Source organism: Echinops telfairi, unplaced genomic scaffold, assembly GCF_000313985.2.
Source record: "Echinops telfairi isolate 266 unplaced genomic scaffold, ASM31398v2 ScPeMD7_11;HRSCAF=52, whole genome shotgun sequence".
NCBI lineage: Eukaryota > Metazoa > Chordata > Mammalia > Afrosoricida > Tenrecidae > Echinops > Echinops telfairi.
In genome coordinates, this window is record NW_022103908.1 from 40,856,771 (window position 1) to 40,873,929 (window position 17,159).

Sequence of the window (17,159 nt, forward strand, 5' to 3'; positions counted from 1 at the left end):
GCTTGGATGCTACAAGGATCAGTGGTTTGGAACCAGCAGCCTGTGGGTGAAAAGGCTTGGTACTCTGCTTTCCCATAAAGGTTTCAGCCTCGGAAGCCTGTGGAGCACGGACGCTCTGTCCTATAGGCTCACAGTCAATTCTACGGCACAAACGTAACAGGGGTTACAATCAGGGGGCACACAGTTCGACCTGTCACAGGACAGAAAACTGTCCATGTATGTTCATCCCAGAGCCTCCTCTCTTCTGCGTGTTTCTCTGAAACTAGAAGTTGTGTGTATATATGTGTTTATAGTTTTTAACAATTATATGTCACTATGTTTCTTCTGTTTGAAGGTGTGCGGTTGTATGTTTTTTCTCCTTGTATAGAGAAGATTTGGTTAAAGAACCCTTATTGTGGTGGTGCAGCTGTAAAGTTACACAGAGCCACGCCCAGATCCTTGCGTGCAGGCAGAACTGGTGCAGGGTGGATGAGCCATGTGCATTGTGCCGTCGTCAAGTCTCCTGGCTTTGCTACTGTGTTATAGTCATACAGGAGAACATTGGAGTGGGGAGGGGGCTGTGTGAAGGATGCTGGGGCATTCCCAATATAGTCTTTGTAATTTTTTGCTAAGGCCCTTGTTTAAAATAACTCCTTTTTAGATTTTAAATAACTCCTTTTTAGAATTACGAATGCATGCTTAAGAATATAGAAAATTCAGAAAAGTGTTTTCTCACCTCAGTACATGTTGTGCAGTTACAGTGCATACACCGGTATTTCTTTTCTATTGTTTTCCGTCCATGCAGATGCTCTGGTGGCTTAGTGGTTACACTTTGGGCTGCTAGCCGCAAGGCCAGCAGTTTGAACCCAGCAGGCTCTCCAAAGGAGAAAGTGGAGGCGTTCTGGTCTCATGAAGAATGACAGCCTCAGAATCCTAAAGGGGCAGTTCTGGGCTGTTCTGGAGAGCGGCTGTGATTTGGAATCACCTTGATGGCAGTGGGTTGGCTTTGGGTCTATGCATATGTGTATACATGTATGATTTTTTTTTTGCTTCCAAATAGCATCATGTGCCGATTAATTTAACCCATTTATCATGCAAATGATTTGTGAATGCATTCAAACAGTAGTGGCATATCAAAGCAAAACAGCAAAGTCCCCCTTTATTCTCGAACTTCCCTTCCCTTGTCTAGAGGACAGCACCGCCAACCCTTGGTCACTTCCATCCAGGTCCTTTCTAGTCCTTTCCCAACACTTGCACATGTGCACAGATCCTCCGGACCTGGAGATCGTTCCCTGTAGCTACTGAGGGCCCCACCTCCCTGTTGGGGACAGTTTGATGACACTCCTTGGTGTGGACTGGCTGTCATTTATGTCACTAACCCCTTGCCAACGAACCTTTAGGGTTGAATCATTTTCCTTGTGCTAGCGCCTGCTCGCACACACGTCTGTCTCTGAGTGTATTTCTTCCGGGAAGATTTCTAAAAGGGGAGTTAGAAGTCAAAAGGGGTACATGCTTTCCCGTTTGATGGATGCTGATCTTCCACAAGTGCCTCACCAGGTTACCCTCTCCTTAGTAAAAGATGACGATGTGTGTCTCCGAATAGCACTCTTCCCAGCACCTGCAGTCTCCGCTTCCTGCCAGTCTCACCTGTCCGAATGTCCAATGTACCCCCTGCCCTGGCCTCTTTTCAGAACGGCAGGGCTTCTCTGGCAGGCGGCAATGGAAGCTTTTCTTGCTCTGTCTTGAGGGCTCAGCTCAGTGCCTGCAAGCCATGGTGGTGGAAGCAACCTCTAGGAAGGGGCCGGGGCGGCCTTTACATGTAGGTGTTTCTGAATCTAGGTGTGTGGCAGGAGTCGCCTTCCATCGCGGGATGGGGATGGGGGATTGACCAGAAGCCAATGATGAGACCAAGGCTTGCTGGCATTTCGGCGATGACACACCAGAATCACAAGGTTTACTAGAAATGTGAGAATGGAAACAAATTTGTCTCAAAATGAAAGCTCTCGTTGAAACTGCTGAGCTGGGAGTCTACATCTTGTTTCTAAATGAATGTCCAAGACACTCCGGCATGGCCCAAGCATTTTTCCTGTTTGTGGAGGGTTTGCCGAGCAAGGCTGCTAACTTCCGCTGAAAACGCAGCGGGACAAGCAGACAGTGCCGCTGACTTCAGAGTTAGCGAAATACTTGTTGTACGGCAGCGCTGGCGTCGCCGTGCGGTAGACACGGTGAGATGAGGGTCTGCCGGGAAATCGTGCTCAAGCCAGGACCCTGAAGGGATATCCAGCTCCTCCTCTCGTCTCCATCTCGCACGCAGCCCCGAGGACCTGGGCAGTGTTCTCAAATGCCAGCTGCCTGCACCTCTGCCTCTGTGTCTCTGACGGCCTTCACGTCGGCCTTCCTGATGATCCCCAGGACTGTTGCCGTCGGCTCTTACCAGGGGTCCCTGCTGCCTTGCCCTCCCTTGAGTTGAGTCCTTGCACACGCAGCAGCGGAGAAGTTCTTCTGGAGGACAGCTAGATCAGCGTATTGTTGGCACGAGCCCCCAGTGCATTCAGGCTACAGTTCTCGTTTGACCCTGATGTCTAAGACCCTTTGGGACCCTGGCTTACCTTTCTAAGTCCCCTCCTGCCTTAGCTGCCAAGACACCCACCGGTGAGGCCTCCCGAGATGCTGGCGAGCCCTTGATTGCCCAGTGCCCTCTCGCCAGGCTGTCATGCTTGCCGTTCCTCTGACTCAGACTGCTCCCTTCTCTCTGCCCACCTGCTAACTGCCTGGTGATCTTCTGACAGGTGACTGCTGGTTCCTCTCTGGAACCCTTCCTGAGCTGCCTGCCCCCTCCCCACGTGCTCACCGCAACTCATCATCAACCACTCTTCGCCCACCCTTCACACAGACGGGCAGAGCTGCCGCTTGCCTGCACCCCCAACTCAGGAGAAGGTTCCTTCATCTGTCTGATTGCTCCGCTTTAGTTACTCATTAGTTTAGCCTCGTCAGCCAGGGTAGTGACTTTCACCTGTGAAGGGCGCGTGTGAGTGGACCAAATGAGTGAGTGAATGAACAAATGCGTAACCCGCAGTCCCCAAGTCTTAAGCCCTCTGACATAGTAACACCAGGCTAAAGTTTGTATAATTATGTCTACATCGAAACGCATTTTTCCATCTTTTCTCTCATTTTATCTCTAACCAGCCCTTTGAGATTTGTAGAGCAGATCTTTTTTATGCGACTTTACCAGACAGACCCACAGGATCTAACTAAGACTTAGGGAACTTGGAAGCCTATGCTCCTGACAGCTGCCCTGCACTCTGCCCCCACCCCCCACCCCGCAGGCCTGTGCTGCCCAAGTGATTGGCTACTATTGCTCTTCCCAAGTGTCTTGCATTTTAATAGAACTATATACAAGAATCCCATTTAACTGCAGTTTCAATTGTAAGCAAATTTGAATTTGGTACCTGAGCTTCTCCCGATAGTTCAAGTTTGGGGGATGCTTTTAGGGGACTTTACCTGCTGCCAAGTGGAGTCTGGCTCAGAGTGGCTGAATGAGACCGTAGAATTGCCCCCTCGGTGTTTTCAAGGTTGTAATCTTTACAGAAGCAGACTGCCACCGCGTTCGCCCTTGGAATCGCTGGTGGGTTCAGACCGCTCACCTTAGGGTCGAGGCAGGTTTAAACCCGACCCATTCTGACGCATAGCGACCCCACAGGACAGAGCTGAACTGCTCCTTGGGTTCCCCAAACTGTCAATCTTGGAGCAGTAGGCCACTTCTCTCTCCTGCAGAGTAGCTGGTGGGGCCTCTCCCCTGCCCACGTAGGACAGTGCGTGTTTGCCAGGGGGTTGCCATCCTACGGAGAAACTGACTCAGGGGTTACCTTTGCCGCCTATTAACAGTGACCATAATCACAATTAGAATGTACATCAAGTCGGTTTGTAATTTTCACAATGAGAGACATTAAGAAGGAAGTGGCTTAAATAGCCCCGGTCGTTTGGATGACTCTGAGCCCCTGTTTTCATGGAGGAACAGGAAGGTCACAAACTTTTCCCCTTGTGACAGCAGATTTTTTTCCTCTGTGATGCAAGAATTGCCCTTAAGAGCCTGGAGCAAAGAAGTACTTTGTCTAAAAAGCATTATTCATGGGAGAGGGGTGGGGGTGGAGCCAGGCTCAGAGGGGACCTGGTATGTGGCTCCATTTACATAACCCTCTCTAAATGGCAAAGCTGGGATGGAGAACAGATGGGTGGTTGCCTGGGATCGGGGCTGGGGGTGGGGGTAGTGGGGTGCTTTCTGCCAGGAGCAGCTCTGTATCCTGGTGGGGGTTCCACAAGTGTCCACCTGTGGTGAGCGTTTCACCCACTGTCCCCTCCGCAGCTCCTCCCTCACCAAAAACACGTGAAACCAGAGTAGGGTCTGTACTTTAGTTAACCGTGTCGGGCCAAAGTCCTTTTCCTGATTTGGGTCATTGTCCTCTGGGTCTCGAAGATCTTATCCTTGAGGGAAGATGGGTGTAGGGCGTACCGAGACTCCTGGACTTTGGTTTTTGCAACTTTACATTGTTTACAAAACAATCAGTTTTAGAACTTGTTTTCATGTAGCCATTATTGTGGCTAAAAATATTAAATTATCGTGAGTCTAAAATTATTTCCGAATAAGAGAGTCAAATAAAGAAAGTATTTTGTTATAGGCAAAACCCAAATCTCCACATCAAGAGTCGAACTGCTCGGAGCATTTACTACAGGGGGAAGTGGCTATGAACTTCAGTCTTGGCGCACTAGTGGGCTGATGCCCCGAGGCTGTAGTCTGCCCCTGGGCAAGCTACTCAAGTTCTTGGTACAGAGCAGGGATAATAGCAGTGTCTCCTTTATGGGGTGTTTAGAGGAGCCAGTGAAAGAACGAGTAGAAACTTTTGGAGTGGCGGCGGCAGCACCGGGAAGGACTCAGTTATTCCCTATTATAAAATGTTTGTTCTTTTTTATTAGCGATAGTTGCTGCCCATCTTGATGAGCTGCTTTTCTACTAATTATGGAGGACTTGGGCTCATCTTTTTGTGCTTTGTTCTTTTCTTAAATGCCCACTTTGCATTCCAAGCCACGTTTCAACAAGAGCTAAGCTATTTTTTTTAGATGGCGCGACATAGTTATTAATACTCGATATAATAACAACAGTGGCAATAATATTAGGATCTATGTAAAGCCAGTTAATAATTCTCAGTTTTTTTAAAATAAGATTTACTTTGAGCCTCACAATGACCATGTTAGAAGTTTTCTTCTAAAGCTTAATTATCCTGTAATTCATGTGTCAGCCAAGTCGATGGTTCAAGGCTATTAGGAGGAATTGTGCGTTCGTCATCACAATCAATGTTAGAACTCTTTTTTCATTCTTGTAGCCTAAAATTAGTGTGATCTCCCCATTTCCCCCCAACCTCCCTTGGCATAACCCTAAACTGAAAAAAAACCAAAGTCACCGCTATCGAGTCAACAGTGATTGACTGGCAGTTTCGAACTGCTGACTTGGCAGTTAGCAACGCCACGCAAAAAATTAAGCCACCAGGCCTCCATCCTTACAGAGTAAGTAGTTAGTAAATATGTTTTAGGGGTCCCTGGGGGGTACGAGCAGTTAAGCGCTTGCCTCCTAACTGATAGGTTCCTGGTGGCACCATAGTGTTAGTACTCGTAGTACCCGTGCCCATTTTTCCAGCAAAGGAGGTAACAAACAGAAGGACACTTTGCATAACCGAAGTAGCTGCACTTGCATAACTTGGAACTCACAAGTGCAGCACATAGTGTTTGTTGTTTTGTTGTTGTTCTTGTTGTTCTTATTATTGTTAGCTGACATCAAGCCAATTCCAGCTCACGGGGCAGTCTTGTGGGTCCAGACTAGAACCAACCGCCCCTGGGGGGTTTCAAGACCGTCCTTTCAGAAGGAGGTCCCCAGGCCTGTCTTCTGAGATCCTCCCCGGTGGGGACACAGATGGACACTAGTCCCAAGAGAAAGAATAAGATTGTTTGATCTTGTGGACTTGCAGGATCGCTCCAGCCAGCATCCAAAGGATTGCCCGCAGTGCTCTTAGAAACGGCTTGCTCAGCAGCCCTGATAATCCTTCCTTCAAGGGAACATCCTGTGACTGAGTGTTCCTTAAAAATATCTTTCAGACTCTGTGTCATAGGCTCTCTTTTTTGAAACCAGCAGAGAGTATCTGGCAAGAGGGGCCTAAATCATAATTGGGGGGGGTGAGGAGAACATGCTCTGTAAAAGGACTGCCCACTAGGAGGGGCCCAGTCTCCGGGAGATGCCTCTAAAGGCCCCAGTGCCAGAGCTGGCATGCAGGAAGGAGTGGGTGAGAAGGGTGGAGACTCTGGGGGAGGAGATTTTTCTCCCTGGGAAATCACAAGGGTTGCGCTATAAAACTTCACGGTCTATTCCAGTCTAGTGGTTATTGCTCGGCCACAGAAGGAGAACAAGTCAATAAATGAGAGGGAGCTGCTCGAACGATTGCGTGTTAGTCGCCGGGTGCACCCCAGGCTTATAAAATAGGCTCTAGTTGGGGAGAAGCTCAGCAAAACAAACTCACTGCCAGCAAGTCCATGCCAGCTCACTGTGACCACGCAGGGCAGTGCAGAACGGCCCTGTGGCACTCGGAGACCGTCGATCTTTACAGCAGTAGAAAGCCGCCTCGTGTCCCTGAGGAGGAGCTCGGCTCAGACCGTCAACCCTGATGTTAGCAGCCCAGTGTATGACCACTGCACCACCAGACTCCTTGGGGAGAAGTTAGTGCCGTTAAACAAACGGGTCCGTTGGCCCCTCGCACTGCCATCCTTGAGCAAAAAGCCTCTGACCAAACCCACTGTTGCTGCCAGCTCCGTGACCTTGTGAGCAGAGGACTGCTTCTTGGGGTTTCAGAGGCTGTATGTACACCAGGAGCAAGCAGCTTTATCTCTCTCTCAGCGTGGCCATGAACTTGAACCACCAAACATATGCCCCTTTAACATAGTCCCGACATTGGGTGTGGGTGTGGGTGTTGATTATGCTTTGCTTTAAGCTAATTTGTATTTGTCCACTCCCAGTCCTTGAGTTAGCCACTTTCCCCAGGAAACCGAGTTCCCTTCACTGGAGAGTCCTGTTAGAGAACTAGATCTGGGCACGAGGTATGCTAGCTGTTCCCGGTGTCGTGCCGCCTAGACCTCTCAGAAGCCGGAGCTAAGAAATATATGTATGTAGATGCACCGGTGTGTAACTGTCTACATCGTTGTGTAGGTAAGCATCAGTCCAAATCCAGCTAAATCCATCACTTCATCAACACGCATTCATAATGATGTCTCCCATGTGAATCGCTGGCCTTCTTTCTGAGTTTATCTGCACCATCCCACCACCAATTAGTGAGAAATCTGCTCCCACCCCCTGCTCTCATTTGTTTAATTGTTCATTTCCAGTCTGTGTGCACAACAGTTTCACAATTGTTCAAGCACCGTATCAATAACATTATCCACTAGAGTGGTCTTTAGATACATTTCCTTTTTGTCGCATAATCTCCACTCACACTGAAAGTCCCTCAAACAGCTCCTTGCCCCCTGCCCTTATCAGTGAAGGGGTTTCCTGAGATTGTTCTTTTTTTCACATTTCATGCTGTGCTCTTCTGATCTCTTCTTGGCTTTTCCCAAATTTGCATCTATTGAGATGTATTCTATGATGTGAATAAAAGTGCCTGGTGTTTGCTAAATACATACTGTCCTGTGTCCACTGAGACAATCCATACAGAAGAGTTTCATCACTTTAAAAAGCAATCCTTTGTTCTTAGCCTATTACCTCTCTGCCTCCCTGACAAACACCGATCCTGGTACTGCTTCTATAGCTTTGCATTTCCCACAGAGGTGACACGTGGAATCACACAGTGTGCAGGCTTTTCACACTGGCGACTTTAAGGAGCTCTGGTAGCCTAGCAGGTTATGCATGAGGTTGCTATTCGAAACTACCAGCCAATCTGAGGATGAAAGGTGCGGTTTTCTGCTCCGGTAACACATACAGCCTCAGAAACCCACAGGGCCAGTTCTGCTCTCTCCTAAAGGGTCGCTATGAGTCAGATCCAAGGATTCAACTAGTTGGCAATGAGTTTGTTTTTGTTTATGATTTTTTAAAGTCTTTCATTTAGCAGTGTTTGTTTCATGTTTATCCCTATTGTTGTGTGATCCAACAGCTCTTTATATCAAAGTTTTGCATTGAATGAACGCAGTACGATGATCTAGTTGCCTATTAAAGTACAATGCGATTGCTTCCAGTTTTGAGGGCTTATACATAAGATGCCCTAAATATCTATTTGTAGGTTTTGTGTGGATATACTTTCAAATCAATTGAGGGAATCCCTGGGAGCAGTCTTGCTGACTCCTATGGTATGACTGTGGCTAGCTGGGTCAGAAACCGATAACCCCTGCACCAAAGTGATGTTATGATGGCGCTTTCTCACCGACAATGAATGAGAGTTCTTGTTCGACATCCTCACAAGCACTTGTTATTATCCGTCCTTGGATTTGAGCCATTCTGATAGGTGTGTAGTAGTCTCTTGTTGTTTGCATTTGCAATTTCCTAATGGCGATGATGTTGAGTGTCTTCTCACATGCTGACTTGCCATCTGTGTATCTTGAGGCTGAAGTATCTGTTCAAATTGTGCCCGATTTTTGATAGATTTTCTTATTTGGGTTTTTTTTTCGAGTTCTCTGTATATTTTAGATCCCTTTTCTTTCTTTTTTCACAGAAAGAGTGGGTTTATTGAAGCGTATTGACTTTTTTATGGAAAAGCCCAGAGAGCCTTTAGCTAGTCTAAAAGGCTTAATGAATCTCTCTCTCTCTCTCTGTCTCTCTCTCTCTTGTAGACCCTCTCTGTGGTTTATTTTGCCTTATTGTTTCTTCTCTTGGAAATGTCTTTGGGTGTCCACTTGTTCCAACATTATTTATTTGTTGGTTGAAAAAAGACCATCCTTTCTCCACGGACTCGCCTCCACTGAACGGTGCTTTGTCAGAAATCATTTGATTACATTTCTGTGGGCTATGCATTGGGGTGCACATCCCAGGGTTAGCAGTTTGAAACCATCAGCCTCTTGACAGTGTTTTATTCCTTTGGTTTCTGTTATTTGTACCCCTTTCAGCACAGGCTCCCAAAAAAGACCCAGGGCAGAGAGAATATTAGACAGGGAGAAGGGCCGTACCAGCCTGCTTCCTCTTGACCTCCCATTCTCGGGTCACCTCTCTTCCTACTTAAGTTACTGAACCAATTTCCCCCTGAGATATCTTCAAACCTCTGAAACGATAGAACTGGACTTCATTTAGCACCAGTGGGTTCTTTTTGAGTAGTAATAATGCTTTGTGTTTATATTACGTCCTTACAAATTAGATAATGTTTACTATTAAAAAAAGGGTCCATTATAACATACAACGCATCATCTGAAACGTAAAAAAAATAGTGTGACTTTCTTCTTGCTGTTTCCAATTTTCTGAACTGTATAGCCACAGCTTCATAGCGTAGTGCAGACTAGGGAGTAAACAGCAGGCTGCTGTCTGCGTGATCCCCAGAGTCCACTTCTCTTGATAACAGGGCTGGCCATTCCTTTAGCTCCATGCCATAATTAAAAAATCTCAAGGACAGGTCTAGAAAAGTGCATGAGAAGCAGGCTTCTAAGATGCAGCCGTTGGTCCCTCCCCATCCAGAGGAAAGGAACGTGGTAAAAATTGGAAAATGAAAGGAAACAATTAGTCCAATGGACTAATCTCCCCAGCCCTAAGACCAGAAGAACCAGGCACGACCTGGCTACCATGACTGATTCCTCCGAGAAGGGTCCCCTTTGAAGGTCCTAGATGGCCTGGGAGAAAAAATGTGGAGCAGAAGAAAATCATAAGAGACCAGCCTTCCTGGTTGGATAGTGACTGGTGGGACCCTCTGGGCTATGGCTGGGAGTCACCCATCAGGTTAGGAACCGAACCCACTCCTGCGGTAGAATCATCAACCACTGAGCAGTAAAGGGGCTGCTTTGACCCCACCACAGAGTGCGGAGGGTCAGGAACAAAGGGGAATGGGATCAGGAAACCCAGGGAGAGCGTGAGGTGAGTGATGGCGCGGGGAGGGGGTTGCAAATGGCTGAGTTTGAAACAACACGTGTGTGAACATGTGTTGAATGTCAAAGTGATGACCTGCTCTATAAACTTGCACTGAAAAAGAAAGGAGCTGAGAAGAAAGGCCCCCTTGGGGGCCTGTCGTTGCCTTGCTCCTGTGGTCCCAGGTTTTACCCCAAGCATGACAGTCAACTGACACATGACCTTTGTGTTTAAGATCGGAGGCAATAAACCAAGAAACCAAATGCTGCTGGAGACGAGCGTGGGATTCTGGGAAAGAGCAGCCTGTCCCCCTGCATCTGAGTTTGCTCTCTCCTCCTCCCTCCCCAGGTCTGACAGAGATGGCCATCTTCAGTTGTGAGGCTCACAATGATAAAGGGCTGACCGTGACCAAGGGCGTGCACATCAACATCAAAGGTAGGCAGCCGGCCAATGGGCCCCTGGGTGTGTTTCAGGAACCGCTGTGGGGCACGAGGCCCAACACAAGCTCCACACCCACAGCTTCTGTGACCTTGGACAAGTCACATCACCTCTGTGACTTCAGTGTGCCCCCTCTGTAAAATGAGGATAATGGCCCAGTGTACCTGTTGTTGAGGGGTCAAATGGCATGCGAAAAGGTAAAGGTTCTCGCTCCAGTGCCTGGCACTGAAGCTTTCTTTTCTTTTCTTTTTTTTTTTTTAAATTGATCATTTATTGGGGGTTCTTACAGATATTATAACAATCCATAAATCAATTATATCAAGCAAACTTGTACAGATGCTGCCATCATCATTTTCAAAACATTTTCTTTCTACTTGAGCCCCTTGATATCAGGTCTTCTTTATTCCCTCCCTTCCCCACCCTACCAGCCTCATGAACCCTTAATAAATTATATATACATATATAATATCCATACATATCTATGTATCCATATCTTATACCATCTGATGTGTCTTCACCCAGTTCTATTATCGGTTTCCCTTGAAGGGGGTTATACATCCATCATGGTTGTCAGTCCCCCTCCCCGCCCACTCCTTCCCCACACCCACGGAATCATTACTCCCATTACGGCTTCTGATGCGTTTACCTATCCTGGATTCTGTGTTGAAAGCGCGTATCTGTACCAATGCATTTACACTGGTCTAACAGGATTTGTGAGGTCGAACTGGGGCCATGATAGTGGGGAGAGGAAGCATTAAAGAACTAAAGGAATGCTTTGTGTTTCCGTCAGTGAGAACATTTTTTTTTTCTTTTTTAACATTTTATTAGGGGCTCATACAACTGTTATCCCAATCCATACACACAAATCCATACACACATCAATTGTGTAAAGCGCATTTGTACATCGTTTCTCAAAACATTTTCTCTCCATTTAACCCCCCTGAAGCTTTCTTTATTAACGTCAACTTGTTTAGCCCAAGAAGAAAACCAACTGAAATACTTAACCTTGATCATTTTTCAGCTCTCTTTTTCCCTCTCCTTTCTTCACCCTGAGCGGTCCTCGTTACCCCTTGAAGAGCATCCGAGATGAGGGAAGACTTGGAGACACTGATAAAGGGAAAGGCGGCCAGGGCCGACTCTGAGGGAGAAGGGTGTGGAGAGCCAGTCAGGGTCCACTCCTCAGCCTGCACCTTCTCTGGAGCTCCCTCTCCCTCTTTTTCCTATCCGCTGGGATTTCTCTCCAGCTGAGCTTGCTTCTGGGTGGTTATAATGACAAGACTCCAAGACCTCTGTCTGGAGCCTCCTTGGGCGAGCAGAGACATTCTAATTGAATCCTGCTGCCGTGTCCTCCGCCTGTATTGGTAAGGGTAGATCAACCTGACCTTTTAGGAACCAAAACAAACCAACCAAAAAGTGAAACAAAACCACGTAGCGCTCCAAAGTGAAAACTGCCGCCTACGGGTTTCAGGAGCGCTGCTTTATGTGAGCAAGACAGCCTCATCTTCCTCCCGCAAGGCAGCGATGGCTTCAAACCTCCAACCCCACGCTTAGCCCGCAGCGCCTTGCCAAAGGAGGGGACCTGAAAGGAAGTGCTAGCTGTGCACCTCTTTAGAGTGATCTTCTCGACCCGCTCATGGAAATCCACACGAGCGTCACAGTTACTATGTTTGCAATGTAGACATCGAGGCGTATGTCAATAGTAGGCTCCCATTCCTATCAGTCTGATCCTTGGGGAAACAGTACAAGGAAGAAAATGGAAAGTGTGTCATGAGCTCCAAGTTGAGCAGCCTACCAAAGGCCGACTCAAAATTCTGAAATACATTACACTGAACAACGATGCTGATGCTTGGCTGTAGTAAATCCACTGGCTAACGGCTCTGAAAGGGCATTTCCTAAACGTTCACTGGAATAGAAACCTGAGCAAAGGAAAAGTTATTACTGGAGGAACTGTATAACTTCCTTCCTTCGTTACACATCCCATTAATGCAGGGTTCAAAGGAAACGTTGGGAATCTCAGGAATTCATGTGTGGGAGTAAATTTATGAAGCTGTTTTCAGAAAGAATAAGCCATAGTAAAAATGGGAAATCCCTAAAAGGGGAAGCATGTCTCAGTGTTGTGCTTTGTACAGACTCCTAGCTAAGATCTTTTAGTAAATCGTCTTTCTAAAACGCATGGCTTTTAACTTTCACTTATTTAGAAAGTTAGGGGCCAAGCTTTCCAAACTCCCTTTTTCTAGCCTCTTCGTGTGGTTAAGTTATAACCTGTAAAGGTGGACATCTGGATAGTTCTAGAAATAATCCGCTTAGGGAAATGATGAAAACAGAATACGCATGTTCTCCCTCTCTGTCCAACGGGAAGAAACGCTGCCCAGTCCTGCACGATCCGCAGCATCGTTGGTGTTTGTGCCCGCTGTGTAGCTGCTGTGTGTGTCAATCCATCTCATTGAGAAGCTTCCTCTTTTTCCCTCACATCCTGCTTTCCCACCGGAGCCCGGGTGGCATAGTGGTTACACACTGGGCTGCAATCCGAAAAGTCAGCAGCTGGAAACCACCAGCGGCTCCTCAGGAGAAGGATGGGCTTTCTAATCCCAAACAGTTCCGGTCTCGGAACCCCACAAGGGCAGTTCCACCCTGCCCCATAGGGTCGTTAAGAGTCAGCATCAATTAATCGAGGGATTGTTGTAAGAGCTAGATGGCAGGGAGGGCTTTTCCTTCTGCTTTACCTTGTATGACGTCCTTCTCGAGGCCTGGAGTCCCTCCTGATGACTTGTCCAAAGCACCTGAGACGGAGCCTCACCGTTCCGCTGCTCAGGAGCACTCTGGCTGTGCTTCTTCAAAGACAGAAGCATCCAGTCTTCTGGCAGCCCTCGGGGTATTGACTAGTCCTCGTCAGGACCAGAACTCCGCTCCGTCAGTTGTTCGGGCTCCCTGGTTCATTCCCTAGCTTTCACACGCATGGGGGCCATTGAACATACGTCGCTTGGGTCCTGTGCACCTCAGGTGACTGAGACCTGTGCGTTTTAACACTGGAGAGAGGTCTTTTGCAGCAGATTTTCCCAGTACATCATCTGGTTGTCTTTTTTTTTAAAGATCATTTTATTGGGGGCCCTCACAGCTCTTATAACAATCCCTCAATTGTATCAAGCATATCTGAATATATGTTGCCATCATTATTTTCTAAACATTTACTTTCTATTTGAGCCCTTGGTATCAGCTCCTCTTTTTTCCCTCCCTTCCCCGACTCTTACCCTCGTGAACCCTTGATAAATTATAAATTATTGTTATTTTCATATCTTACACTGACCGCTGTCTCCCTTCCCCCACGATTTCTGTTGTTCCTTCCCCCCTAGGGGTGGGTGTGTGCTTATGTGTCCATCCTTGCGATCGGTTTCCCCCTTTTCCCTCTCTTCTCCCCACCTTGTCCTACCCTCCCGGTATCGCTACTGCCCTTTCTGTACCTGAGGGGTTTATCGGACCTGGATTCCATGTGTCGGGAGTCATTTGATTTCTTGGCTCACATCCATGATTGTGGACTGTGGATCTGAGTCAAATGAAAGCCTCGATAACTCCCGTATTTCTTCTATTTATCACGACATTGCCGACCCGGTGCAACTCAGAGGGGCTTGTACTCTGCGTGATGAGATGTCATCCATATCGCAGGTTGTAGGTCTTGGTCGCAGTCAGTAAATGTTTCACATCCTCTCCATTTTGAGCTAGCAAGGTTGTGTCATCGCAGGGTTGCTAATGAGTCTTCCTCCAGTTCTGGTGCCAAGTTCTTAACATCATCCAGCTTCTTGGCTTATTTACTTGGCACGCAGATGGAAAGGATACAACCCTGACACATGCTTCCTGGTTTTAAACCACGTAGTGTCCCTGGTTCCGTTCAAACAACTGCCTGTCGGACTGTGTGCAGATTCCGCTGAAGCACATGGCGTGTCCTGGAATTCTCATTCTTCACAACGATATCCATAACGTGCTCTGGTCCACCCAGGCAGCACACAGTCAGCTTTGCAGGCAGAGCAAGCATGCTCACTCCCTGTGCCCACCCAGGCTTCCTGAGGCTCGATAGCAGGTTTGAAAGAGGAGTCACCCATGCTGAAAGAGTAAGCAAGGCCTTCTGGAGCTGTCTTCTAATGACAGAATGACCTGCCTGCTGCCTGCCCAGGAACATGGAATGGAGGCCTGCATTCCAGCCTCTGACTAAGTTAGGAGAACTTTTATCTGGAAAAAACTATGTGAAAACACTCATTTCCTGTAATGAGCTCATGCTCACGGACCCTGTTGTGTGCAGGTACTCTGCACGGTATTCAGGGTCAGAACCCTGCCCTCCTGGAATACACCCTTTGAGTGGCAGAGGCTCTCGTAGCTCGGAGTCCACCCAGAGGCATCCAGGAAGAAACATCTGAAGAGCTAGTCTGGCAAATCAGACACTGGAAACCCCGGGGAGCACACATGGGGTCCCCAGGAGTCCGAGTGGACTTGATGAGGTGCACCTGGTTTGGTTTGGTTTTCCAGCCTTCTACTTTCTCGTTTTCTTCCTCTTGATGAATCCTAATGGATTTGGTATTAATGCACCTGTTGACTGGTGGTTTATCATTGTGATTATGTCTGTGTGTTGTTGTTGTTTTTTACTTAGTAATCCCCTCACCGCCCACCGCAGTCCAGGTTCACAACAGCACTGCACACAGCATCCTGATCTCCTGGGTTCCCGGCTTTGATGGCTACTCTCCCTTCCAGAACTGCAGTATTCAGGTAAACTTCCAAGACGAAGGGGGAACTAGGTTGGCACTTTGTCGATGTACTTTATTCTTCTTCTTGATGAAAGGTTTTGCCATGTCCGTGCTATCCATGACAGAACATGTGAGCCTTTGGGGAGAGTCTCTTCTGGGCACTCTGGGCTGACCACTGGACAGTCTCCACCTCCGTTGATTCTCATGACCCCTCTATCCTGTTCAGAGCTCACCATGCACGGGCTGTTTCATGGTCACCTGCCACAGGGGCAGCCTCCTTCCTGTGCAGGGGCCGGGGCCTAACCAGAAGAGAGGCAGGTCTCTAAGGGACATTCAAGTTTTAAGGTACAACTATACTTCTTACATTCAGACCTCCAGCATGAATTATAACCGTCAATATGTATTATACCTGAATGTCAAGAAAATTGAACTCCTCACAAATTGGCCAGTAAACAATCTCATGATAAAATGAAAGAGAAACTGACACTCCTAATGATGACTTTTTACATAGGTCAACAATGCCCATGAAAGCAGCAGTCGGAAAAAAAAAAGTTAAACGATGGTATTGCATTGGGCAAATCTGCCACCAGAGGCCTCTTTGCAGTTTTGAAGACTCCGTGGCTGGAGTCCACAAAAACTCCACATTCTCTCCACGGAGTTAAGTGCTTGGCTGCAAACCCAAAGCATGGCAGTTCCCACCGACACAGTAGCTCCCCAGGGAGACCTGGGCCAAGACCCTGCTCTAGGGCAGTGCAACTGTACCACCCGGCACTGCCGGGAGTCAAAATCTGCTTGATGGCAGGGAACAACCATCAACTAGGAGTTGCTCATGGACCAGAGAGGAGTCCTGGCAGTGCACTGGCTACATGTGCAGCTGTTAACCAAAAGGTCCCAGATGGAACCTACCAGGCTTTCTGTGGGAGAAAGGGGAGGTGGTCTGCTCCCATAAAGATAAGAGCCTTGGACACCTCACGAGGCTGTTCTAATCTGAGCGACATGGAATTTGAATCACCCTTGAAGGCAGTGGGCTCAGGGTTTGTGGAGCAAGAGTTCAGGACACCCATCACTCTTCATGCTGGTTCCTCCTGGACTGCTGGCCAGGGAGGCATGGAAGCCAGCACATCAGCCATGAGCTTTAGCCAGGGACTCCTTACATCAATCATTCTTTAACCACGAACCTTGGTATGAAATGAAAAGCTAGGTTAGCCATCCTAAAATGATGCCTTGCTGGGATGTAGGCCTTGCACTGCATGTTCCTTACATGCAAATGGAAACAGTAGCAAGACCAGAACCATTCATAGGGTGCCCATTAGCTACAACGCACACTAGTGCGCAGGCTCACAGGAAGCGTTGACGAAACCAGGAAATCCTGATGCCCAGACAGTGCCCATTGCCATCTGCTCCACCTTGTCTCAGAAGCGGCGGTGTGTGTGGCAGCAGGTAATGGAACACGGGCAGCTTGTCCACTGCAAGCATGCATGTATGCTGCCTTCCCCTTAGTCATACAGTGGGGTTGGCAACTTCTCTTAGGTCCAGACGTACTTGCTTTTAGTTAAAAACACTTTAACTTGACATGAGCCAGCTATGCCAGCTCGGTTTAGGCAAGTGACTTCCAAATAATTTTGTGTTGACAACTGATGTTTGTAATAGCAGCTTAATTTTTCTGCTCTGAAGGCCTCCCACTCTTACCTAACAGCTGTTGTTTCTCTGATGGGTGAAAACACACGTTATCCACAAAATAGCCTCCACCCTCACCCACCACCCCCAGACTTGCTTAACTCTTACCCAACTCTATTTGTAAACCTCGCAAGGATTGCTAACTATTAGGGATTCTTATGTGTGGCTGTCTTTTTAAAAACAAAGCAAAAATTTCAAAGATAGAGTTCACCTATAACATTCACCCACTGAAAGGGTATAGTTTGGTTTTTGTTTTCGTATAT

The 17,159-nt window shown here is 47.6% G+C and overlaps 1 protein-coding gene across 1 annotated transcript in view; it reads left to right on the plus strand.

Annotated features, from left to right (window-relative positions):
- Positions 1 to 17,159, plus strand: part of MERTK (MER proto-oncogene, tyrosine kinase) — a 123,688-nt gene that overhangs the window by 52,475 nt on the left and 54,054 nt on the right. The window contains exons 5-6 of the mRNA XM_045287095.1: positions 10,400 to 10,486; positions 15,126 to 15,241. Coding sequence (XP_045143030.1) covers positions 10,400 to 10,486; positions 15,126 to 15,241 — 203 coding nt within the window. The remainder of the gene's footprint in view (positions 1 to 10,399; positions 10,487 to 15,125; positions 15,242 to 17,159) is intronic.